Source organism: Sus scrofa, chromosome 13 (genome assembly GCF_054392235.1).
Source record: "Sus scrofa isolate SSC_HxYL_T2T_F1_AM1 chromosome 13, Sscrofa_HxYL_maternal_Yorkshire_Landrace_v2.0, whole genome shotgun sequence".
Lineage (NCBI taxonomy): Eukaryota > Metazoa > Chordata > Mammalia > Artiodactyla > Suidae > Sus > Sus scrofa.
In genome coordinates this window covers 182,196,052-182,223,896 of record NC_139395.1, presented here as the reverse complement: position 1 = coordinate 182,223,896, position 27,845 = coordinate 182,196,052, and the positions used below count along the sequence as shown (strand labels likewise).

At 33.9% G+C, this 27,845-nt stretch overlaps 1 protein-coding gene across 5 annotated transcripts in view; it reads left to right on the top strand.

Annotated features, from left to right (window-relative positions):
* Positions 1-27,845, top strand: part of EPHA3 (EPH receptor A3) — a 351,064-nt gene that overhangs the window by 95,821 nt on the left and 227,398 nt on the right. For all 5 annotated transcript variants that reach the window (XR_014822332.1, XR_014822333.1, XR_014822334.1 and 2 more), the window contains 1 exon segment: positions 9,763-10,423. Coding sequence is in view for 2 of the 5 variants with exons in the window: in XM_021068363.2 (XP_020924022.1) it covers positions 9,763-10,423 (661 nt within the window). In the remaining 3 variants the exon portion in view is untranslated.

Genomic DNA, 27,845 nt, shown 5'->3' with positions numbered 1-27,845 from the left:
AACCTTCTATTAAGTAGCAGAGCTGGGTTTCAAACCTAGAGTCAGTCTATCTCTGGAGACTAGACTCTTACCATAGGCTCCCTAGGATACTCAATGGATAAAGGATTGAAAATATTCCTATGGAACAGGGTTGCCACCCATGTGGGAAGAAAGGCAGAAGATGTCTCTGCAGCTTTGAAATTGTTGCTATAAAACAGCTTACATTTCAGAAAAATGCTTTCAAGAGCATTTTTTGTGTTCAAAAATGTACTGAGTTATCTGAAGATCTGTAAAACTTAACATATGTTCCACAGTGACATGAGTTAATTTCATTTCCGTCACTATGAGTGCTCCACAGGTATATCGTAAATTGCTATGAATTACTGTGTCTGTGACCCATTATCATAGCAGGAAATTACATGAATCTCACAACTGGTATGAAATGTACTGCTGTCACTGCTATGCATTAATTTCTAAGTAGTTGGCCATTTGTAATAATTCTGTAAATGTCCATTTTAGCACAGTTTTCAGTCTAGACAAGTTAAGCCAATGTGCGTGGAATTTTTCCTCTTTGTTTTCAAGCAGTCACACTGAATTCTAAAATTACCTTTATATTGGGCAATTTCATATTGAATATTTTTCCAAGAATTGGAAACATGATAGTCCCATTGTCTTACTTTTTAACATTTAAGGGAAATTTATTCTAAAAAAGTGAAGTTATTTGGCTATGTATGAACAGAAAGAGTGAAAAATTTTCTGACAAATATAAACCATTTTGCCAAATTTTATGGAATAGATAAATGGTTTATTTATGATTTTTAAACTCTTTTGTCCCCTTTATGAAGGTAATTTTCAGATAAAGGTATATACTTCATGGCTAAAAATAACAGTTTTGCCTTTATGTTTCTTTTACATTATAAATAGAAATATTTCACCATTAAAATCAAACCTCTATAGTGCAAAGTGTAATTTTCCTATCTTTCCTTTACATTGGCATTTTCCCCCCTCATAGGGAAAGTAAATTTAAATAACTAGTTTAGTTGAAAACTTTTGACAGAAGTGAATTTAGATATTGTCTCTTCACTATTTTATATTTTATATTTTAGTATATCATATCTCTTTCAAGTTAATTCTTTTGACTAGAAGTTCACTTTTTGGTAGCTCTTTAAGCATTTTGCATCGTTTTAGAAAGTTTTTTTCATTGCCACCAACATCTCCCAAACTTTAAGATCCCTTTTCCTCATCGTTCAAAAAATTTTCTTTTCCAACTGTCTTTATCATAGATTTATTAATACACATTTTCTACAAATTTATTTACTGCTTCTTTTTAACATTTTTACAAAATGCTTATTAATATGGTGTATTATATTTAGTTAGTTAAGTCTAATATTTGACATGTAACTATTCAGAATATTGATTTTTAAAACTCAATGCCTTCTGTACCAAAAGCATATTTCTATGCTTTGTTAATTATATAAGTTTAACATTCGGCACATTGCATGGTATTTATATTAGTAAATCTTTATAAGTTATTTGGTTTTAGGCACAAGGCTAAATGTTTGGGCGAGAAAGATGTGCCAACCAGAGACCATACAGGGGAAGAGGAATAATGAACAAAGAAATAAATTAATGTGTCTTAATAAAATAAAAGTGAATATAACAATGGATGTAACATAACTACAGTATGTTCCTTAAGAACAGGGACCTTTCCTATCTCCTCCATTATTATATTATCAATATAGAACTTGGCACATAGTAGTTATTCAATAAATATTAATTAAATATTCTTGAAAGAAGATATATAGTAGGTAATGAGAGTTCTGCATATCTCATTTCTTAATTTCTTTCTTATTTCATGAAAGAAAAATTGAACCAATGTTTATTACATACAAGTACCTTGAAGTTTTTTGTTGTTGTTGTTGCTTGCAGACTTTTAGTACAACAGGAATCTTTCTGAAATGTTTTAATAGTCTAAAAATTATAATATAATGAGTTGTGTTACTCTCTGTACATACAAGTGTATCCTATATATATTCATAAGAAAAAATATAGCGCTTTATAATCTTTTGGGAAATATTCACTTTCATTCATTCAACAGAGGTCATCCTTTTCAGGCCTCTCCTTTGTATCTGTGCACTGGTCTTTCTGAAGCTCCCCTCTTTCCTTCTCTTTTGAGAATTGGCTCCCAGTCTGGAGCTAACCATGTGCCTCTTTCAGCAGGTTTTCATGGTGGCAATGAAGTAAAGACATGTCAGTTGATGTTCCCATGTTGGTCCAGGCCTTTCTTTTCTATATAACTGCACACATGGCCCCTGCTCAGTTCCCTACATTCCAGCCATAATGGAACCTTGTTTCTTAAACAGGTTCTGTCCTCACATGTCTTCCTGTTTGCTCTCACTTATTCTTTCATTATGCCCCCATATTTCTACTTGAAGAAGTTCTAGTCATCCTACCTTTCCATTCTTCTCCCTTAATGCTTTCTAGGACCTTCTTTCCACCCTTCCTTTCCTCACAGTTCCTTGCTGTGTCTCAAAGAGAGAGCATTATCATCATCTTCCCTGTCTGGTATTTATGCCTCTCCCTCCAACATCAATTTCTGGATAACAAAAGTCACATTTTACTTATCTTTTTACTATCCACAGTTTCTAACCTGGACTTTTCATATTGGAAATTTAAGAAATGTATGTGAAATCAAACAAAACTGCTATTTTAGAGGCATCTTTAAAAAAATCACAAATCACTACAGAAATCACAGTAGGAAGCTAACAAATTATAGCAAATTTTAAAAATTGTTGCATATCTAAATCCAATTGTCTTGTATTCATACCAGGAGAAATATGTGATTGAAGATAACAATCCTGCACACACTGTTTACGTCTTTTTTTGTAATGCACACGTTTTGCATTTACCACCAGATGTAAACTATAAGTGCACTATGATTAGATTTACTTTGCTTATTATAATAGTACCTTAGAAATCTTTGTGGGAGGTAAAAGATGAGTTATTCAGTTGAGTTTCCATGTAAAGCACATCGGGTGTTGGCAAATCTGGAATCAAAAAACATGTAAATCAACTATAATTTTAAAAATTAAAAAAAAAAGATGAGATGAGGGCTGAGCAAAAGGTCTTTCTACAGAGAAAGAGACGGGGCTGTCTATCAACTTTAGAGAAAGTTTCTGAGAAGATTCAGAAGTTTGGAAGCTGATAGTGAAGTAGCTGTCAGGTCAAGTAGAGGTCAGACCTTAATAATCCAGTTGGCTAAGGGACATAAAGCATTGGTACCCAACCTTAGCAGAATCACCTTGGCAATCTAAAAAGAAATAATTAGTTTGGATAATAAAAAGCTATGAAGTTTTTTAAAAAGGTCCCTGGCTAATACGTAGCTAAAAATAAGAACATTTGATGTAAGGAAATTAGATAGGCTGTGGTCAGAGATATGGATCTTCAGGTCCAAAGATGTGGCAACGCCCCGGAGACCTCAATACAATACCACTGAATCCCACCTGGGGGGGAAATAACTAAAATTAAAGCCCTAGAATAGTGAAGTTGAGGCTGTCCTGGTTTTTGACTTAGTCTAGGGGTATAGGAACTGAGAAGTACTGAGGCTAAAGGTGGAAGCATTTGTGAGTGTGAGATGATGGGTAAAGTAAAGACAGAGACTCCATGACAGCGGCTATTGGGGGAGGACAAGGATTCCTACCTGCTTAACCTTCCAGAAGACACTGCCTTGAATAGCCTGTGTCTTATTATAAATATAGGATGTAACAGAGTCTACCCAATATTCCTGAGCATTCTGATCAGGAATCATACATCATCCTGGCCCTGACTCTTTCTCTTACAATACGAAGTCTTTTGTTGTCTTTCCTCAATAATAATCTCTGGTCCTTTCACTCCTTTTGTGGTTTTGCAGTTCTTTTCAGTGTACTTTGGGACATGGTCCTCTCTTTTTTCAATAAGACAGTTCTAATGTCATTATCACATTTCTTCTAGGACAAAGAGTCTAAGGTGTGTGGGAGAATAGAGAGTAGTCATTATTATTAAGATTACTGGACATATCATCCCAGGCATGCCCTTCTGGGCATTTTTAATCTTTAGACTCTAGCCTTCATCTTGTTACTAATGCTGGCTTATCAGTATTAAATCCCCATCTTCTCTCTCCTCAATCCTCTGGTTACAGGTATATTTCTCTGATTTGATCCCAAATCATCATCGATAGCAATAACCCCTCCAAAAGCAACAATTCTATTTCTCATTTGTCTCAAGTGCTTTATTTTGCTATATCTTTTTATGTAATACCATTGCAAATGTGTATGAGTATGCAAGTGTGTGTGTGTATACTTTTGAGACCTATAGGCTAAGAAAAACTACTTATGAATAAATGGTAATATAAGGATTTTTGTAGATATATCTGTGCCTGTCACTTGATAGTGACATCCTTACTGTAAATGACTATGAATTTTCACCTTGAAAATGCTGATGCATGGTAAATGTTCAAATATTTCTAGGATAAACACTGAATTTTGAAATAGCTATGGAATGTACAAAAGGAAGAAATATAGGATTAAGAAACACAAAGCGGAGAAAGAATAACGTGAACCAACTTAATATCACAGTTATTGAGTGCAAAATTAGTCATAATTAGCATTTTGTAAAGTATAGAATTCTATGCCTCTTAACCATTGAAATGCAAATGTGATATTGTAAACATAGAACATTGGTTTTCTTTTTATTTTCTGCAAATGTCTGAAAAACTGGTTTTAAACTTTATAATGTAAATCACAAAGTTATTTCTTCTCCCTTATTATTTCTTTAAATTAGGCCAGGCTCTCAATGTAATGCAGCTTTTCCTTCTCTTAAAAAAATGTAAACATTTTCCTTCACATGCCCCATGAGCAAGTAGCTAAAAATGTATCCAAAAGAATAATTAATATCAACAATGAGTATAAATCCTTAATTACTGTAATTGAGGTTTATCAGAATGAGAGTTAGCAGGTTAAATGCTGATTGTTAAAAATATGTTTTCCATCAAAATACATATTTGACTCAGTGACAAGAAGCTGTGCTATCTAGAAAATAAAAATTGAGTCTCCTTCACATCTTCCACTGTATGTTGATGATAAGGAGGCTCACTGTACTTATGCTACAGGGGATGAATATCAGAATGAGCCTTCTAGGGAAAAGAAGCCTGGATATGCGGTTTTCTTAAGAGTTGTAATAATCTGGAAAAAAATTAAAACAAACGAACAAAAAACCAAGAAACTTTAGCCTCTGTGGTCTAATAATAAAAGCTCATAGTAAGAATCTGGAAACCAGGCTAAATATCAGAATTACTGATTTTGGAGAACTTGAGTTTTAGAAAGAATGTGAGTTCTTACTAGTTCTGTGTCTTCTACTGAAGATAGTGTTACTGCTGGACGTCCCTTGAAGGGGTTTTGTTTTGTTTCGTTTTGTTTTTACGATTAGAAAAATTAAGAGATAGATGCTTTGTACTTCAATTCTGCATGTCACTACTTCTCTGTTACCTTTCTTTTTCCATTAGACCAATTACTGTGGACCTATATTGCTTCTAATAACTTATGAACATATACTTTAGTTCTTAGAGTAGGAAGATAGGGTATATATGAGCATTTTTTAAATTTATGAAGTATAAGCATTACAACAGCACCTTTAATTAATGATTTCTGTCGTTGCTGTTGTGAAAATGCTCATTTGGGGATTTTATTTTCCACTATCTGGTCCTCAGCAAATCCTCAAGTTAGAGACTTGCTGTTTCTTGTAAGTGGTCTGAGATGGTAAGCCACCATCACTTACAGGCAATTTGGTCTTCATTACAAATTAATGAAGTGATAATTGCTCTCTGCAAACTTTTATGCACAAATCATGCTGGTGCTGTTTGCATTATCTTGCAATTTGTACCTCTGCATTCAAGGACTTGTGATAGCTTGCCAAATTAGAATTGAGAGGAACAATGTTAAACTACAGTGGGATCTCCATAATAAAAATCATATTTTACATCAAATTATGAAAATCTTTACGTAGTCTCAGTTCTGTTTGATGTCTAGTAAGGAGGTATTTGCAACTGATTCATCAAAGTAACAAATTCATACCTATTCTGACAAGGAAATCTTGACCCAAAAAGTTTTAAGTCAGTTGGTTAATTTTTATTTTATTTGTTTATTTATTTACTTTTTTGGCTGCCTGTCAATATATGGAGTTCCTGGGCCAGGGATCAGACCTAAGCCTCATCACAGGATTGAGCCTGATACTCAGTGCTCCTGAGACACCACTGGTCCCATTGTGCCACAGTGGGAACTCCTAATTCTTAAATAATGATGTCTGTGATTTAGTGGTCTGTAAAGTGCTCACAGAAAACATTTATTCTTTGAACTTTTTGTTAGCTCTATACTTTACAACGTCATTGTAGAATCAATTTCATGGTAATAGAGAAGATTCTGTATAATACTGAATTTTTAACATCACAGTTTTTTGGAGCTCCAAGGTTCACTCTTTTAAATTTTTCTTATAATAAAGTTGTACATTAATTTTGCTTTGAATGTGATTTTACTGTTATAGGCACCTCAGCATAAAATTTTCAGAACTGGAACTCTCTTGTATACTTCTCTTCTTAAAAGCTCTCTATATAATTCATTTATAGAGTAGATGTTTGACAATGGCATATTGTCCTACTGTGTAGCACAGGGAACTATATGTAGTCTCTTGCGGTAGACTAGGATGGAAGATAAGAAAGGGAATATATATATACATATGACTGGATCACTATGCTGTACAGCAGAAAATGGCACAACATTATAAATCAACTATATTTTAATAAAAACTTTAAAATAAAATTAGGAGTTCCCATTGTGGCTCAGTGGTTAGCGAACCTGATTAGCATCCATGAGCACAGGGTTTGATCCCTGGCCTCGCTCAGTGAGTTAAGGATTTGGCATTGCCATGAGCTGTGGTGTAGGTCACAGATGTGACATTGCTGTGGCTGTGGCATAGGCCAGTGGCTACAGCTCCTATTAGACCCCTAGCCTGGGAACCTCCATATGTTGCGGGTGTGGCCCTAAAAAGACAAACATTTAATTTAATTTAATTAAAAAAAGAAAATGGTATATTGGTGATCATTAAAGGTATAGTATGACTATTTTCTCATATTAAGATACAGGTATATCTTATCTAGAGTTTTCTAAAATAATCAAAATTTATTCCTTTGTTGGACCTTGGATGTAATAATGAAGTCAAGCCAATTTTGCTTCCAGAAAAGGAATGCCTACCTTATATTCTAGACCCTTAATGATCAAAGTTATTAAAATAGGTAGTGCTTTTTGCTTATTTACTTTTGTTTTTTTCTTAGGTTGGTAAGAGAGTTAAGAGGAAGAAGGTGTTTTAAAATTGTGTTTATTGCACTGGTGGGGTCCACAAATTGGTTTTGATAATTCAAACACCAGAATGTAAATAATTATTTTTTTTCTCTATGAGGTTCAAAGGCCAAATAAATACCACATTCCTTTGCTGTTGGTTACTATCAATTTAATAAATTAACATTTTATCTCATTTTGTGACTAGATATTATGGGTTAGAATATGTGTGTGTTTTTTAAATTAAAGTGTAGTTGGTTTACAATTTTGTGCCAATTTCTACTGTACTGCAAACTGACCCAGTATAGGAACTGACATTCTTTTTCTTATATTATCTTTCATCATGGTCTATACCAAGAGATGGGTTATAGTTCTCTATGTGTTTTTAATAAATATAAATAGAAAAAAAAGTGTTAATACACTTCAATGCCATTGACTTAGTTAAGAAGTATTTAAAACTTGCCATTCCTTGTGAAAATAAGGAATTCTATTAATGGAGAAAAGTTTAGGAACTCATTTATAATGCACTTCACAAGAATTTTATTTATTTATGAAATTAAAATATTTTCTGTAAAAAGAACTTTATTGTTTTCTTGAATTATTTGTACGTATAAGATAAATTATGCATCTCCCAAAAGCTGAAGTTATGAGCTGCATATTATGGAGGATATGAAGAGATCTAAAATCTAATAAATACATGTGAAACAAAATTAAACTAATCTTAGCATGTATCATGAATACAATTTTTATGGTCTTTTTGTCTTTTTTTGTTGTTGTTGCTATTTCTTGGACCGCTTCCGCGGCATGTGGAGGTTCCCAGGCTAGGAGTCGAATCGGAGCTGTAGCCACCGGCCTAGGCCAGAGCCACAGCAACGCGGGATCCGAGCCGCGTCTGCAACCTACACCACAGATCACGGCAACGCCGGATCTTTAACCCACTGAGCAAGGGCAGGGACCGAACCCGCAACCTCATGGTTCCTAGTCGGATTCGTTAACCACTGCACCACGACAGGAACTCCTGAATACAATTTTTAAATGAGAAGGTATATAAAACAGAAATTTTCTTAAGAATGGCAGAATTATGGGAAGCATCAAAGAAAAAAGAGAACAAGACCAGTGAGGTTATACCCTAACAAAAATGATCAGTATTTCTTTTGAAAGCAGTAATAGAGTTCAGACTGACGAGGACATAGCATGTGCATAAACGAAATAATAACTCACTAATCTCCATTCAAACTTTTAGGAAAAAACTAATTTGGTACCAGTTTTTGGAAAGTCGCAAATATCAAACTAAAGAGTCTGATTATTGCCTAGGTAATAGGAAGCCATAGAAGATTTGAACTCTAGTATGATCTGGGAAAAATGTATTTTCCTGACAGCAGTAAGCTAAACTGGGCATGGTAAAAAGAAAGTGTAGACACAGGGATAAACATTAGAAACAGTTGCTTTAATAGTTGTAGGACCATAAATAACACAAACAATGTGATACTAACTTAAAAGCACCTCAAAGCCTGTCCATGGATCAAAGAAAACAGTACTTCACTATTTTAAAGTCTTGGAACTTCTAAAGTGTTTTTACAATATTAGGATATTGTATTAGGATAATCCTAACTGCTATAAATACAACAGCAACAACACAAATGGCCATTTATTTCTTGCTTGTGTAAAATTTATTGTGCATAAAACATATTAAGAATTGAAACATTCACTATACTATTCTCCTATTCTCCATGTGTTACTACTATTATTATTTTTACAGGGCCAGGGGAGGGAAGGAGGCACATTTATATTTTACTTCAGATTTTCAAAGTTCCTCATCATGTATTTCTTGAAATGACTAAATACAGTTAAAAAAATGTCATTCATGAAGATATATGGAAATAGTGTCATTTAGATTCAGTTTGCGTTGCGATACATTGATCTTACTGATATCTGGTCCGAACAGGGAAAAGTTTAAAGAGGCATTTTAGACAGTAATAATTTTTCATTTTCTTTTTAAATAACAAGCAAACCAAAAACAATCCCCCCAAAATAAAACAAAATAATTTTATAGTGTTGGAGATGACTGATATGAGGTTTTTCACCCTAAAATATTTAGCTAGGTCCAATCAATTGCTAAGCAACTTCTTTCTGAATATCTCACAAACTGCAATGCAATTCAAATGTGTTCATCAAAATTATAAATTACTTTGTGTTGGTGAACTCAGAGAACCTTGTAAATAGTGAAAGCTACAAACAGGAATATTACAAAGTTGCTCCACATCATGCTCTTTAATGAGCAGCATTGAAGTTTCTGCTTATTTATTTTGTATTTCTTGTGATTCCATTGACACCCTTCATCTTGTATTCACTATTATTCATTATGCTTAACTCATTAATTCTGCCTCTCTTTTTGTTTTTCCTCCTTTGATTCTTCAAGTGGGAAGAGATAAGTGGTGTTGATGAACATTATACACCCATCAGGACTTACCAGGTGTGCAATGTCATGGATCATAGTCAAAATAATTGGCTGAGGACAAACTGGGTCCCCAGGAACTCAGCTCAGAAGATCTATGTGGAACTCAAGTTTACCCTCCGAGACTGCAATAGTATTCCTTTGGTTTTGGGAACTTGCAAGGAGACTTTCAACCTATACTACATGGAGTCCGACGATGATCACGGGGTCAAATTCCGAGAACATCAGTTTATAAAGATTGATACCATTGCAGCTGATGAAAGTTTCACACAAATGGATCTTGGGGACCGTATTCTTAAACTCAACACAGAAGTTAGAGAAGTAGGTCCTGTCAACAAAAAAGGATTTTATTTGGCTTTTCAAGATGTTGGTGCTTGTGTTGCCTTAGTGTCTGTGAGAGTGTACTTCAAAAAGTGTCCGTTTACAGTGAAGAATTTGGCTATGTTTCCAGACACAGTACCCATGGATTCCCAATCTCTGGTGGAAGTTAGAGGTTCTTGTGTTAACAATTCTAAGGAGGAAGATCCTCCCAGGATGTACTGCAGCACAGAAGGTGAATGGCTTGTACCCATTGGCAAGTGTTCATGCAATGCTGGCTATGAAGAAAGAGGTTTTATGTGTGAAGGTAAGAGTCTCCTCTATTTTTCCAAGTGTGGTTTATTTCTTACTTATGAGTTAATGGTAGAGTAATGGAAAGAAGGGAACCCAGCCTGAACTCACTTGGCAGCAAAACATGCCTCAAACTGAACAGATTCTCTTTATAGACTATTTTATCCCACTTGATGTGTTGATTCATAATTCGATGTAGAAATATTAACATGTTTGATTATGTGGTGCTGGCCTACACCTCACTAGAACAACAGAAAGAAAAAAAAATCTCTGTCTCTTTCATGTATAGGGAAGAAATATCATTGGTAGTCAGCTAATCTGATTCTAATAGAATTAGTTCCTATGTTGTTTGTGCTCATAAATCTCATAGCAATATGTATTTCATTGCTATGAAATATAGTACTTTCTTCATTGACATCTGTGCATAAAATATGGATTTACCTACAAAATATTAGTGGTTTAATACAAAATTATTTTATTTACAAATCCAGGGTTGGTACTTCAGTGTTTGATGTACAGAGGAGAAATTTAAAATTTTTAAAAATTTTGCTCCCTGCTTTGTCCTTCTGTCTGCTCAGGAGGAGATATGTGTGTGTATATATATGTGTGTGTGTGTGTGTGTGGGTATATATACACTCACACACACATAAACACACCACCTCTTAGGTGCAAATGAATAGTGGATCCTTTATATAGTATCAGAGAACTTCAAGTATGCCAACTTGATTTTATTAAAAATCTCCTTGCACTTTGAAGTAAAATAAATTAAAAGACAATCTTTTTCATAGAAGGTTTTACGAGATGAAAATTCCACTTAATCCCAAAATTTGTTGTTTAGCATTAGGTAAGTTTTTGTGTTTAAGAATACACTGAAATTTTTATTGGAGTTCCCATCGTGGCGCACTGGAAACCAATCCGACTAGGAACCATGAGGTTGAGGGTTCGATCCCTGGCCTCACTCAGTGGGTTAAGGATCTGGCGTTGCCGTGAGTTGTGGTGTAGATCGCAGACGCGGCTTGGATCTGACATTGCTGTGGCTGTGGTATAAGCCAGCCGCAACAGCTCTGATTAGACCTGTAGTCTGGGAACCTCCATGTGCAGCGTGTGCAGCCCTAAAAAGACAAAAGACGAAAAAGAAAAAAAAAAAGAATACACTAAAATTTTTATTAAAATTGTAAATGTATAAGTACATGGGAGAATTTAAGTAACTAGTCCTTGAAATCTCATCTATTTTAATAACCCTGTTTACTGTTAAACTCTGTCAAAAGAATTGAGTTTAATATTCTACTTGTGGCCATGTAGTAAGCCTCAAGACTATGTAGAACAAATGGATTTACTTTATGAATAAACTGACCTACTAAGAATTGGAACAGCACATAGAATTTTGCTTTTGACTATAGGTATTTTAATGACAGTAAATTGTACACGCTGGTCTGATACTTCTACATGTTATTTAGATAGTTGGCTAGAGCCATCAGAATATTGTTATTTAGTATGATTTGCAAGTTCTAAAACTGAAACAATGTACTAGCTACTACTTGCTTACATATACACATGAATGAAGAGAATTTTTAATAGTCTTTATATTTCACCTTGAATTATATTTTATCACCAGGGTATTGTTTGTGATATATAATATTTTAAATATTTATTTTAAATAAAATAATAAAGGCTTAGATCTGGAAGAATTTTAAAAATTGTCCGTTTCCTCCAGTTTGGTTCCTATTGATGCAGTTTCTGATATCCAGGAAAGGAATAGAAGTATCTCTTTCTAAATAATATATGTATACCAGTATATACAGAGCTTATACAGAGCTATCTCATAAAATATTTCATTGAGCAAGAAACCTAATCATGTTCTGGATGTTTGGATTTTAAATAATTTTTATGTGGTGCATTATATCTCATTCAGAGTTATGAGAAATAGAAAAATCAGAAGGGAAAAAATCACATAAATATGTCAATATAAGTAAATAAAACACACATTATTAGCTTATATTATGTACTGTCTTGAGGACCAACTTCAGTAGAAGAATTTTAAAAAAGAAAGTCAAATTGCATTCAGGAAGTTCACAATAGATTCAGAATTGCTTCTATTTTTAAACCTCATTTTTAATTTACTGAAACACTTCTTTAAAGTAACTATTATGCTATTCACTAGTACCCTATGTCAAGATTACTCCTGGAGATAACATTTTTATCAAAGTTTTATATCCTTGAATCTTGTAGTTTATTGTATTGAATGATATCAAAAGCACCTCCTTGATATAGTAATGCTGTATTGTCACAGACTTTTTCAACATTAAGAAATACTAGTTTCAGAATAAGAGATACAATGCATAAATAGCAAAGTATCCTAAGAAAAAAATATCTTGAAGATAAACCAATAAAAATAATTATAGTAGATTCAGAGATGGCAAATGAAATCGGATATGATTAGAATTTGAAAGGGGACGGACAACTTTTTAGCGGTATAACTTGAAGGTGCAGCATTTCCTTCTTATATCTTAACATTTTCTGATGTTGCTGGGTGAGTTTTGGCTTCCTCTCTTTTCAAAATAAAAAAATCTTTGTATATTCAGATTACTAGACAGTGGGTCAAGGTATTCTATTTTATGTTGATTCACATGAGGCATCAATTATATACCAACTTTATTTTTTTAAATATTTGTCTTAATATGTCAGTTTAGTGCATAGTTTACTAGGGCATAAAATCCAATACACGACCAATTAATTCTGCATTCTGATATATATAATAGATTAGGCCAGCCTGGCTGGAGGCTTGTAATTTTGCTGTTGTTGTCAGTGATGGTGGTGGTCTGGCTGTTATTATGGCTTCCTTTTATAATTTAAAATTTTTGGTTGGCGTTCCTTTTGTGGCACACTGGAAACAAATCCAACTAGTATCCATGAGGATGTGGGTTCAATCCCTGGACTCGCTCAGTGGGTTAAGGATCCAGCATTGCTGTGATCTGTGTTGGTCACAGACACGGCTTGTATCCCGTGTTGCTGTGGTTGTGGTGTAGGCTGGTAGCTCTAGCTCCGATTAGACCCCTAGCCTGGGAACTTCCACATGGTGCAGGTGCCGCCCTAAAAAACAAACAAACAAACAAACAAACAACTGGATGGCATAAAGTAACCAAGAATCTGTCAATTTAAAGTTTATCTCTTTTGGTTTATTTTTCACATCTTTCTGTTTCTAGATTTTTAAGAAAGAAAAGTTACTAGCCAAGAAGTCATATTTTGGGAAAACTAAGCTTAGCCCAGGTGATGACTAATAAAGTATAGATAGGTGGGTTGCTAAGCATCTTAGATATGACAAAAATTCTATTACATTTAATTCAGCATTTTTGACCATCTGTAAGTTCTAAGTAATAACGTACCAGACATAGGAGAAACCTAGATGAGTTAGTCAATGTGTCTGCCTTCCAGGATCTCACAATCTAGTATGAAAGACAGATAAATGAATAATTTTAATGCAAGACAGACCAACAGATCTTCTACTGGGGTATAAACTGCCATGGCCATGTAGGGGCAGGAGACACTACTTTTGAGTATTTCAAAATTAATAATGGAAATTGTTCATTAATAATGAGAAGCCTTTGCATTGAGAGTTTTGTGCTTAGAAACTTTTTGGATAGGGAGAAAGGGCTAAGTATCTTATACAGCTTACGCATTCTGAAGGTGTGGTTTACAATTTGTTAACTAAATCATATCAAAATCTCACAATGTGTTAAAGTCCCATTAATGTTTTGTGTTCTGAGCTTGTTCCACAGGGAGACCTTATAGAGAATATAGATTTCATAAATATCCTGATTTCTGACTTGGGTAATGAAATATTCTGAGTCATCTATTTTACTCTAGGTGGATATTTGCAATAAAGTTCAGTGAACTAAATGATAAATCAAGACAATCTCTGATAGGAAAATATATGATAAAAATATTTTCTAGTCAAAAAATTCATCCATCAATTTCAGACCTATAAATAAAATTAAAGTTATTTTTACACAAGACCAGAATTCTAACCATGTTGTTATACTTTTCTTGTATTTGATGCAAACTTTCACAGCTTTTCCTAAAATGAGAAAAAGTAGTAAAAGTATGCTTTGACCATTTATTTTTTCTTGAAAAAGTATGCTTTGACCATTTATTCAATTATTAAACATTTATCGAGCCTCCAAATTCTGCCAAAGGCACTAGAAAGAGAAAGATGAACATTATCACTGATGAACTAGTTTTGTTTATAATTCAAAAGTGTATGTGTGTCTTTAAAAGTTTTGGTCTCTGTTTCCAAAGAAACATATATTTTTAAGTGAATTATTAAACAGGTATAAAGCCATAGTTTAAAGTTAAAAATAAATTATTAGTGTGATGAGAAAGGAAGTATTCATATGGGAGGCTATGAATGACATGAGAGTAAAATTTTCTGTTAAGATGCTTTATGTTGCTGTTCTTTTTTCTTTGCCAGGGAAGATTGAACATAGGAAAGCTTAGAGTAAAAAATGATGCACCTTTTTCTCTCAAGGACTGATTATAGAGAGGAAATAGGGGAAAAGCGGAAGAAGTATTAGTAGCTAAAGAATCGTTAAGGAATTACATGCCAAGTAAATTGGAATACAGAAAGGGAAAAAAAAAAAAAAAAAAAAAAACACCTCCAGGATGGTAGAGAGTATTTATTGTGATAAATTTGGTAAAATACAAATGCATATAAAAGTAACTATATGAGAGTTCCCATCATGGCTCAGTGGTTAATGAACCCGACTAGTATCCATGAGGATGTGGGTTTGATCCCTGGCCTTGTTCAGTGGGTTAAGAATCCGTTGTTGCCGTGAGCTGTGGTATGGGTTGCAGACACGGCTCAATCTGGCATTGCTGTGGCTCTGGCGTAGGCTGGTGGCTACAGCTCCAATTTGACCCTAGCCTGGGAACCTCCATATGCCATGGGTGTGGCCCTAAAAAGATAAAAAGACAAAAAAAAAAAAAAAAAGAAAGTAACTATACAAACTTAAACTAAGAGATAATATAAAGTTTAGTGCAGAAAGTTAGAAACTGTGCATCAACTTGGTTTTCCAGCAGTTTCTCTAATGTGTAATTTTAAAATATGGCCTTTCTTAAATAAGTTATTGAACATGCTACCTCTTAATTTACTATGTAGGGGTTTAAACCTTATGTGGGCCATGTTACTGAGATTTGGGCAAACTGGCTGAATGTTGAATGTGTGGTCAGATTATAGGTGGAGTTATTACAGGATGTCAGTAAAACTCTTTAACATGAGAACATTAAAAACTAAAATTATAAACTTAAATTAGCTGCTATTTGATTTCAGCCATTGACAATCAAGATTTACTTGGTTCATTTCACTTGTGAAGTCATATTTCTTACATGCTAGCATAGCACTTTTGACTTTTTAAGATTGGAAGTGTGGGGAAATTTCACATTAATACCAAGGGAATTTTTAAATTCTGGCTAATGAATTATGTTATCTGTTTTGACTTAGTTTGGAGAGAAGAAATGAGATGGCTAATGGCTTTTTATATAATCAATTAATTACTTTAGAGGAGATATCAGGCCATTACTATGAATATTCCTACTCCTACTAACTTTGTTTAGACTTACTGTACCAAATACCTTATTAATGTCACTTAAGAATCTGTTGCTCTGTGTTTTATCTCTGAGTGTTCATCGTGGAATGCTAACTTTATTCCTTGCTCTTGTACATTAGCAGATGAGTAAAAAAATGTTTGATGTGATGTATGAAGATATCTAGACTTCCTGATAATTATCTATAATTATGTTTGTTTCACCTACCAACTGTTACTCTTCACTCATTTCTCTGCAAAAAGTGGTCAAGCTTTCAATAACAGAATGATTTAAAGATTCTGCTTTCTCTGACAGAGGAGCTAGAAAAAACTGAATACCTCAGAAGTTTCTTAGCACCTCCTTAGTCTGTGTGCATCTTCTAGAAGCGCAAGGTGTTCAAATGCTTTAATGAATTCAGAAGCATTTCTCTATAGTTGTTTTCACACTGGAATTTTTTTGAGGGGAGGGATTATGTCATGTCTTTTTTAAGGACATTGTGCCTCAACTTAGCTGAGTATAACTGAGGACGTTTTCAATTAAATATTTCCTAAATGAATGATTATTGGGAGATTTCTATGCCAACTATGCTTTCTTTCTGTCTGTCTTTTTAGGGCTACACCCATGGCATATGGAGGTTCCCAGGCTAAGGGTCGAATTGGAGCTGTAGCTGCTGGCCTACACCACAGCCAGAGCAATGTCAGTTTCAAGCCACATCTGCAACCTACACCACAGCTGACAACAAAGCTGGATTCTTAACCCACTGAACGAGGCCAGGGATTGAACCTGCGTCCTCATGAATGCTAGTCAGATTCGATTCCACTGAGCCACAATGGGAACTCCCAACTATGAATTCTTAAAGTGTAAATTCTTTTGAGAGCAAACCTATCATTATAAGTCTTTGAATCCACCAGATTTTTAAGAACATCTTGCACATAAAGATATGCATGTTACCTAACTTGAAATGAATGCATTTGACTATTAGGTCACAAATGAATGCATTTGACTCCTGGGTCAAATGAATGCATTTGACTACTAGGTCACAATGTGTTGCAACTGTATGTCTGCAACACATTAAGACTACATTCATCTGAACTCTTGTAGTAATGAATAGATTAAGTAATAGCAATACGTATATGGTACCAGAAAGAATACTTTTTCATGCATTTATGATGAGTATTATTTCCTGACTTGCAAAAAACCAGTTGCCACTAGTTTCATACCTATAATAAAGCAATGATTAGCTGTTTGTGAAGATGCTAAAATAATTATGTCCCTTAATTTTACATACCTAGTACTTAAACATCCTTTCACATTGAGATTATCAGGCTTCTTAATCTATGAGAGTTTTATTCACTTTCCCTGAATTGAAAATGACAGCCCTCCATTCCCACTTCACCTTTAACAGTTGCACACCCATGACTTTTCAAACCAATGAGTTTATTTGAATAAAAAAATGCCAGTAACAATGTCTGTAACTTTCAAATTAAACAGATATTTTATGACAGCTATGTAAGAACTATAAAACCATAATTTTACAAGTTTTTACATCTTCTCACCTATTTATATAATGAATCATGACAGTGTTAACATGATTAAGAAAACTTTCTGAGTTTGTCCTCATACTTCAGTTTGCTTTTATTTGTTCTGTTTAGCCAAACACTCTTGTCACTGACAAGTGTTTCAGGCTTAAGATTCCCAGAAGTGCTGCTTATCAGTTGTCTGGATAAACAGTTTGAGTCTCAGTTTCCTTATCCACAAAAGGAGGGGGATAATATCTACACTTTAGAATTGTCAACTAATGTATGCTTAGCCCGTTGCATAGTATCTAGCTCTGGATAAAGGCATTTGAATATCATCATCCTTATTGTCATTCATTGGTGTCATTGAGAGGAAACTTCCTTTCTCTCAGTTACTTAGGTGTGACAGACTCACCCATTCAACAGTCTCTCTCTTACCTTAACATTAGGTTTTAGAGATAGGTTGAGGGAGAGGAACTATCTTTAATGACTTTATATATATATAGTCATTATTCATTAATTGATTGTCCACCTTCTTCCAAACAGGATTTTTCTTTTCTGAGGGAAGTTCCATTGTAGTTCCATTGAAGTTCTGAGGGAAGTTCATTGTATTTCCTAGTCTGTTCAGTCATAGGTGATATTTCCTGTATTCTTTTATTGTTAGCTTTCATTTTTCTTCTTCTGAATAGTAATGTCTTGATTTTTCCCATTTGGTATTTGACTCAGTCTCTTATTCTTTGTAGCCCAGGTTTTTTCCCACTAATTAAAAAAAAAATTATTTATTTTTTTAATTTTTAAAATAAATTTTACCAGAGTATAGTTGGCTTAGAAAGTAGTATTTGTTTCAGGCGTATAGTCAAGTAAATCAGTTATACATTTACATATATCAGTTCCTTTTCATATTCTTTTCCCATACAGGTTATTACACAGTATCAAGTAGACCATATATAGTAGGTTCTTGTTACCTATTTTGTATATATATTAGTAGTGTATATATGTTAATCCCAACCCTCTAATTTATCCCTCCTGCCCGACATTTCCCATTTAATAACAATAAATATGATTTTAAAATCTTTGAATCTGTTTCTGTTTTGTAAGTTCTTTTATATAATTTTTGTTAGATTCCATGTACTAGTGAACTCATATGATATATGTTGTCCTCTGACTTCACTTAGTATGATAATTTCTAGGTCCATTCATGTTGCTAGAAATGGCATTATTCATTTTTTATGGCTGAGTAATATTCCAATATATGATATTCACACACACACACACACACACACACACACACACACACACACACACACACACACATCTTCTTTATCCAATCCTCTGTTTATGGACATTTAGGTTGTTTCCATGTCTTGGCTATTATAAATAGTGCTACAGTAAACACTGGAGTGCATGTATCTTTTCGAATTATGGTTTTCTCTAGATATATGCCCAGGAGTGGGATTGATGGATTATATGGAGGTTCTGTATTTAGTTTTTTAAGGAATCTTCATATTATTCTTCATAGTGGTTGCACCAGCTTACATTCCCACCAAGTGTATTGGAGGATTCCCTTTTTCCATACCTTCTCCAGCATTTATTGTTTTTAAATTTTTTGATGGTGAACATTCTGACTGGTGTGAGATGATACGTCATTGTGGTTTTGATTTTTATTTCTCTAATAATTATCTATGAACATCTTTTCATGTGTTTTTTGGCCATATGTAATCAAAAATGAGTAATCAAAAATATTTTGTCAAACCAATTTATTTGGCTCTCTCTATATAAAAAAACTATGTGTACTTGATTTATTTTAGGTATTTATTATGTTCACTTAAGAATCACCCAAATAGTAAAAAAAAAGACAGTAGAGAAAACAGTATAAATTATATGAAGTTAATGTCAAATGTGCTTATATGATTTACTGTGTGATATTACTGGAAGCTTTCCATCAAATTATGCCAACACACTATCTAAACAGTAATTAAGTAAAAATGCCTTTCAAATATGAAAAAGAGGAAAAATAAGGGAGTGCATTTGATTTGTGACTTAAGTATTGTAGTTCATTTTTTAGCCTGTATAAAAACAAACAGTATAAATTTAAACCATGGATTTGCATGCTTAAGATACTAGAAAGAAATGTGAATTCTTTGTTCTGTATATATTACAGATCAGATTATTTTGAGCAGTCAGAGACAATTTAATTGCAAACATATTTAGGAGAGATATGAGTGTCGTTAAATTTAGGGAGTAGAACAAAATCATATCTAGCCATTTAAATACCTCATAATGAATAAGAACAAGTTAAATGATCAGCAGTGAACCACCATAAAAGACCTTAAAAATAATAGACAGTTTTGCAGATATTAACATTCCCACACAAGGTTATAACTAAATAAGAATTATAGTGTTTTAGTAAAATATTCTTTTACCTTATATAGATTATCTTTAGTTATATAATATCAATTCCATTGTTCAAAGAAGGATAAATAGTAAGACATTTATTATTTCAATAAATATTTTATTACTCTTTATCCTAACCTGGAAAACTACTTTATATATCAGTATTAAGGTATTTTCTAACCCAGTTTATTGTCTCCCTTATCATATAGCTGTAGGGTATTTGCTTTTAGAATATCAAGTTTTTTTCTTTTTTATTAACTATGATAAGGTCTGTGAGCCTTCAGATACTTTGTCTGTAGAAAGCTGCAAATAGTAATTTAGGTAATACCTATATGCCAAATATACCTGCAGTCATTGGGGAAGACAATTTGCTCATTTGTTTATTTGAGAGTCTGTGACAAATATGAATTAAACTTCCTAGGACAGTATTCGCTATGGGAATCTAAGACATGGAGAAATAATTTCAGTTGCAGGAAGTAAAACAACTCTGACTTTCCTTGAAATAGGTTGTTTTTGTCACTGCATTTTCAATCTCATTTTCAAAGGAAGATCAGAAAATTGCTTTGTATACCACTCATAAAATATCTGTAAAATGTAAACTCATCTGAAAAGTGATTATAATTTTCCAAGAAAAGGTCATATCTGTAAATGGTAGACTATTGGTTATTTTGAATATATAAAATTTATATTTATTTTGGCATCTTGCATCTTAATGAATATCACTTTGTTAAATAGCTCATGGATCTGCCATCAAGCCTAGTTGGACCCTGCAAGATCTGCCATCAAGCCTAGTTGGACCCTGTAGGAAGTCTTAAAATTTCATTTCTTTAGTTTAGATTACCTTGGGGTTTTTATGTAGGCAGGCTTCCTTGGTTCTGATTGCTGCATGCCATTGTGTTAAAAAAAAAAAGCTCAGATATTATATAATCATTTGCTTTTGTAAAGAGCATTCATCTTCAATTTTTCAAATTTATGCTTTTTATTCCTAGCTGTTCAGATATTATCAAAACTTCTATATTTTAAAGTTTGAGGAATGCAGTGTATGTTTTTTCAGAATGCATGGAATGATTCTAAAAAGAGATTATTGATATTTCATTAACTTTTCCAATTTGTTTGTTTTTAGTCAACCTCTCCCAGAGGAAAGAGAATCAAACCCTATGCAAAATAAACTGAGAACAAGAACTTTTTCTCCCTCTTGAGATACATAGATTCTGTGAAATGCATTGGTAACAGTTTCACAGAGGTTGCTTTGCTAGTACAGATTCATTGAACACTTTCCATCTTCTTTTCTGTGATTTCTTCCTCCATTTTTGTCTGTGTTTGGATAGCTTTGACAATCCCTTATTAGTTCCAGAGTAGAACTTTCAAGAGCTAATAAGGGTTTACATTACAGCTCTTGACAGCTGGCACTAAACTTTAATAGAGAGCAATTGTAGAGAGAAGTATGAGTGTTGATAATATTTAATGAAAGTGTTCCCTAAGTCAGAGCCATTTGCAAAGAATCATAGGACTAGAAAGACTGCATGTATGTTCTACTATTGTAGCTTCTTGTTTTCTAGGATGCTGGCGAAACATCCTGTTGGCAGATAACTAAAATCACTTATAGTTGCCTCTTTTAGAGAATAGAACCTATGATGGTAATACATAAACTTTGGTCATGTTATTATTTACTGCTGTTCCTGTAGTCTTCTGAGATGTGTAGCTGTTGATTGTCTTTTAGAAACACAGATATGAGGTGGACATTGTTAACATCTAATCACAAGATTTGTTCTGTGAGAGGGGACCCAGGGACCCCAAGGGGGAGTTGATTGTCTTTTAGAAACACAGATATGAGGTGGACATTGTTAACATCTAATCACAAGATTTGTTCTGTGAGAGGGGACCCAGGGACCCCAAGGGGGAGTTGAGATCATGAAACTCAATCATCATATGATCAGTTATAGACTTTTTATATTATTAAAAATAAGAAATAAAAATGGCTTCTAATAGCAAGAGACACTGAATGTAAAATATTCTTGAACTCTCCGTTCAATGGTCAGTTACAAAACCACAAAAGGTTAAAAGTGGATGCTCTAATAGAGAACAGCTGTTACTTTTTAACATGAAGACTCACTTTCAGCAGGAAAAGAGAAAGCATATGCTATGGAATGGGAGAATATCATTCTTGAATTATTGCATGAAGCACATGCACAATTTTGTGAAACTCAGAAACAAATCTGTGCATATAAATGGTTGGGAAGAAATAATTTTGCTTATCTGGTAGTTATTAAAAAGGAAAATCTATATTTTAGAAATCTGGATCCATTTTCTGTCATGTTAGTAGTATCTCATGCCACTGTATTGAAGAAAAATGAACTGATTTAGTCTGATTTAGCACATTTAAAAGTTCCAGAATTGGTCAATGTGCTGAATTGGGAGGAAGGAGAATACAGTTCTTGCTCTCAAATATCTTGGATTCTAAAGGGTATGTGAACTGAATTTATGTTAAAAGGAAACAAGGTAATATTTATAAGGAAATAAAAGTGGAATAAACATGAAAGAAGAATATTGTTTAAGGACCCTTCAAAATGTGCTGCTAAGATATAATAAATGGAGAGATTTAAGTCTTTATGGAGATATTCCATCAATTATTCATTTTTGTCAAAAATTATTCATTTTTGTCAATGAGTACTTACTATACCACTGTGAGTATCTACTAACTATACCACTGGAAATGTGGCAGTAAACCATACAGAAAGATGTCCCTGCCCTCAAAGAACTTAGATTTTAGTGGAAATATGAATAAGTCCAATGCTAATATAGGTTCTTTCAGTGTACCACTCCTAGAGTTTTTTTTGGTTTTTTTTTTTTTGTCTTTTTGCCATTTCTTGGGCTGTTCCCACAGCATATGGAGGTTCCCAGGCTAGGGGTCTAATCAGAGCCGTAGCCACCAGCCTACGCCAGAGCCACAGCAACGCCGGATCTGGGCCGCGTCTGCAACCTACATCACAGCTCACGGCAACACTGGATCCTTAAATCACTAAGCAAGGGCAGGGACTGATCCCGCAACCTCATGGTTCCTAGTCGGATTCGTTAACCAGTGTGCCACAACGGGAACCTTCCATTCATAGAGTTTTAAAGCATGCACTAATATTCTTTACCCAGGCAATTTTGCCCCAAGGGACATTTGTCAGTTTCTGAAGACATTTTTGATTGTCACAGCTGAGGAGGAGATTGCTATTGGTATCTAGTGCTTAGAGGCCATGGATGTTGTTAAATATCCTGTATTGCACAGGGCAGCCTCTGCAATAAAGAATTGTTCAGGCAAACCATGTCCATGTTGAGAAAACCAAGTCTAGAATAATGCCTCATTTTAAAGAGATATAAATTAAGACCCAAAGTCAAATTATACATTATCAGAACCCAAATTGGAACCCAGGCTGGAGCATCTCATAATTTTACCTCATGAGAGATAAAATATGTATATATGTATATATATAAAATATAAATTATGAAAGCATTTGAAGTCCTACTAACTACTAAGATGATTAGAAAGTGAAACTTAGGCAAAAAAGAGTAAAATAAAGATAACTTATCTGGGAGAAATAATAAAGATTTCAGGAATATTCACATTTAAAGATGGCTATTTAAAAACAGGAAATAAATGTTACTTGCACAGAGCTGGAAGAAGTGACTGACATTCGGTGGCTAGGATTTGGTAGTCTAAGAACTGAAAATGTGAACAAAGTAATAAAAGAGCTATCAAAAAGAAAGCCTTTGGAGATTGAAGGAATTTTCTTATGCAATGTCTGTTCAGACAGCTGCTAGAGTTAGGTCCCTTTTAGGATACTCTGACTGCTGACATGCAATCAAATCTGACATTTGACTCCCTTTTTTCCCCTGTAATGTGATACTAATGCAAAGATGACAGGTAAATGTGGTTATATTACAGGCCATATTGTATTAATAGCATTTGTATGTAAAGTTTCTGTGGTTCTAGTTCTAGGACTGTTCCTTCTTTGAAAATTAGAGGAGCACCTCCAATCAGCTGTTTCTTTTTAAAAATAGCTGTTTCTGTCCTCTGGCATGTAAGTGAGCCTGGCACTTCATTAAATCCTACCAGTTGCCCATAAAGAAGTCACTATCCTGTCCACATTTCCCATGAGAGGAAACTAGAGGCTTGGAGAAATTGCACAATTGTCCAAGGTCACACACAGTCAGTGTGAAACTCGTCCTTGAGTGCAGAGCACCTGTGGGTGACCAATGTGCCCACTGCCTCCCTAGTGTAGAGAACCAGAAGAAATAAGGTACCTGAAGCCCTCCAGCCTGTGTTTTCAGAAAGAGCTTGTGCAACTCAGAGCTGTAGTTACTTCAGGAATGCTTTTGAAGATGTTATTCAATACTTTTCACTATGTCCTCTCTCTGAGACCCCTCACATTTGCTTCTGGCTCCAGCGCCAGAAGTGCTTGTGTTCTTTGGGCTACTGGCTTGTTTTCACTTTTAGAAATTGATTCATGTCATGATCATGGTATCTTGTTTGTTCCCTATAAAAGAACACAGAATTATGTGTCGTGCTACATCCTGCAAACAGCTACATATTTCAACATATCTTTTTGATACTAAACTCACAATTTTATTTTTCCCCTTTATATTGCCTTTGTGCTCTATTCTTCACCTTTTAAAAAAGTATTTTATAGTAATTGATTCTATCTTGAATTGTTGGTTCCTATCTGAAGTATAAGTCACAAATACATTTGAATTGTCATTTATTGATTGCCTAGTATGTACCCGGTGATTAACATAACACTTTATTCTCAACAAAAGCCTTACTAGGTAAATATTATTAGCTGTATTTTACCAGGGCCAGGCTAAGATAATTTACCAATTTGCCCTGTGTCACAATGCCAGGATATAAATTGAGGTCTGTCTAATTCTGAAACCCAGTATGTTTTATAATATAATAAGCGGAGTTCCCGTCGTGGCACAGTGGTTAACGAATCCAACTAGGAACAATGAGGTTGCGGGTTCTGTCCCTGCCCTTGCTCAGTGGGTTAAAGATCCAGCGTTGCCGTGAGCTGTGGTGTAGGTTGCAGACGCGGCTCGGATCCCGCGTTGCTGTGGCTCTGGCGTAGGCCGGCGGCTGCAGCTCCGATTCGACCCCTAGCCTGGGAACCTCCATAAGCCGTGGGAGCGGCCCAAGAAATGGCAAAAAGACCAAAAAAAAACCCAAGAAAAACAAAACAAAAAACAAAACAAAACAAAAATATAATATAATAAGCTAATATTTTTCTTTTGATGATATTTTGCATGGCACCATAATGTGAAATGTTTCAAGTTCTTGCTGCCAAAGGGATGGCTGGAGAATTTGGTTATTGGAGTTGAGAAAAAAAAGATTTATAATAGTTATTTAAAGAGGCAAGAATTTCATAGTCATTAATATAACACTTTCCTCTTTTCAGTATAGAATTGGATTAAGACTTTAATGCAAAAATATTTTAATGGGGTATCTGTGGCCTTTATTTTCTGGGCATGTGGAACTGAGTCACGCCTCTAATTACCTCTGCTTCTATTTCCATTGCCCCTGCTGTTGCTGAGGACATGATTGATAGGAAATGATCGTGAGTGTAGAACCAGGGCTCACAAAACACTCGCTATGTGCCCAGTGTGTGTGCTTGCACAATATGCTTCATTATTAGCTTGACAGATCTCCAAGTGGCAGATTGGAAATGAATTTTGGAAATGGTTGACATATCTGATAGACATAACTGGGTTTTACAAAACTCATAAGCACTGATATATATTTTAAAATATGTACATATTTAAACATATATGCATGCATACATGTGAATAAGCACATGTGTCTACAGACATGTAACATGCACATATATATGCTTATGTGTATGCATGAATATAGATATATGCATGTTATATGATCATATACATTTATATTAGCACTATATACTTAATACTGTATTTACATATTTAATATGCATTTAATTGTTATGAGTACTTATAAATATACTTAAACATCTTTATTTCTAACAAAATTAATATAAGTGAGGTATGGAATAAAATATCAAAATGAACTTCATTTGCTATTGGGCTATTGCATACATTCTTGTATTTCTTTGTATTGCTTTTAGAATGAGGCAGCATACAAAATAAATTAATAAATATAATAAGCAAAATTTTTTAAATTTGGAAGGAAAGCATATACTAATAAATCTTTTACTTTTTTAGGAAAAGAAATGTGGTTTAAAATGCACATGCTTCCTGCATTACTAATCAGGTTGTTTATTTGGGGATCATGTATGACACTAATTTTCTTTGAAAATGGTGTTGGTATTACAGCTTACAAAATTTTCTGTTGCTATTAGAAATTTCTTAACCTTTTTATCTTTCCAGAATATAAAGACTTGTATAAAGCAACTATTTCAGTAATAAAAGTAAAACTCTTTTAATGTTGATGTTCAAGAACAGGAATAATTCCAAAGGGCTTTTACTGTTTAGAGTTGTTACATTTTAGTGACAGATATATACTGCTTTATATCCAAATCTGTGTAACGATGATGGGTGGGATAATGGTGTTCTATTAGTGCTTCAACGCAGAGCTACTGGGAAAAGAAAGCTGAAAGTAAAAGCAGACTATATCCTTCATAAGGTTGATGGTTGCTCTTATTAGTGATGAAAAGGAAATGAGAAAATGCATTGGCTTGCTTTTTATTAAGCACAGTAGGTAAAGCAGATGAATGTTTGAAAGCTCATTTAGCTGCCATAAAGAAATTTAAACATTGTTCATATTGGCCAGTAGCCAAGCTCATGCTGTAAACTCCAGACAAGAGTCAGCATTGCAGAGGAAGTGTCAGCTCTATTTGTAGGAGATGGTTTCTGTACATTCTTAGTCCAATAGTAAACCTGAGATTTACCCAGTAGGGTTAGTAGGATTGCATTTGCTTTACATGACTGGATATACATCTAAAATCATCACAAAAGATCCAGTAGAATTCCTTAGCATAAGGTTATGGGACTGGATTTTATTTATGTAGATCTTGTTTTTATCACTTTATTATATCTGCTATCTATGCAAAGCTTGTCTTTCTGCATATCTTGATCTAGAATAATTTTTAAGAGTCGGAGTAAAATACAGCACCAAAATATTATAGTAAACATGGTACTAAATTTTTTAAGTGAATAAAAAGCCAGCTTTGTTATTATTTTAGATTGTAATCTTTCTAGATTAGCAGCTGTACTTTCTTATTCCTTCATAAATCCTTTGAGTTTAGTTCAAAATATGTCTACAACAATGCATCTTTTGTGTGAATATTGATGGCTTTTTTACTTACTAAGATCTTTACTTCTTTATTAACATATGCACTGTATCAGTATATAACAGAAAAAGTGAAGCAATAAGAGAATGTGGTAACTTTCTTGGATGTAGGCACAGATGGTGGTCATGGGAGCACATGTATCTATGCATGTCTTATATCCTTACCTTTGGTTATTAGAGACAGAGACGGTATCTCTCCTTCCTACACTAATCATTTTACATATGAACTATGAAAAATTAAGCTTCATAAAATAGAGACATAATTAATCATGCTGGTTGACTAACAAATTAAAATATTGAGAACTTCAGGGCAGGTGAATAGAAATAGTCAACAACAAAATGATAAATTATACATATTACTTACACATAGTTGGCCTCACATAAGTTCATCTTTAAATATTGTCTAAGCTTTTTTTTTTAATGGCTACAAAGAGGAAATAACAGGAAATAAATTCTAACTAGTACACAATTTATCTTATAACATACATTATGTCTGTACTCCAAATGAGAGATCGTCAGTTCTTATTTATTTAGAACTTAGACTAATTCACGGTTGGATAGTTTTTCAGAATCAAATAACTTTACTTGTTTCAGTAATTGGTTTTGATGGTCTGTCTAACATGGTTCAGGGTTGTTTCTTT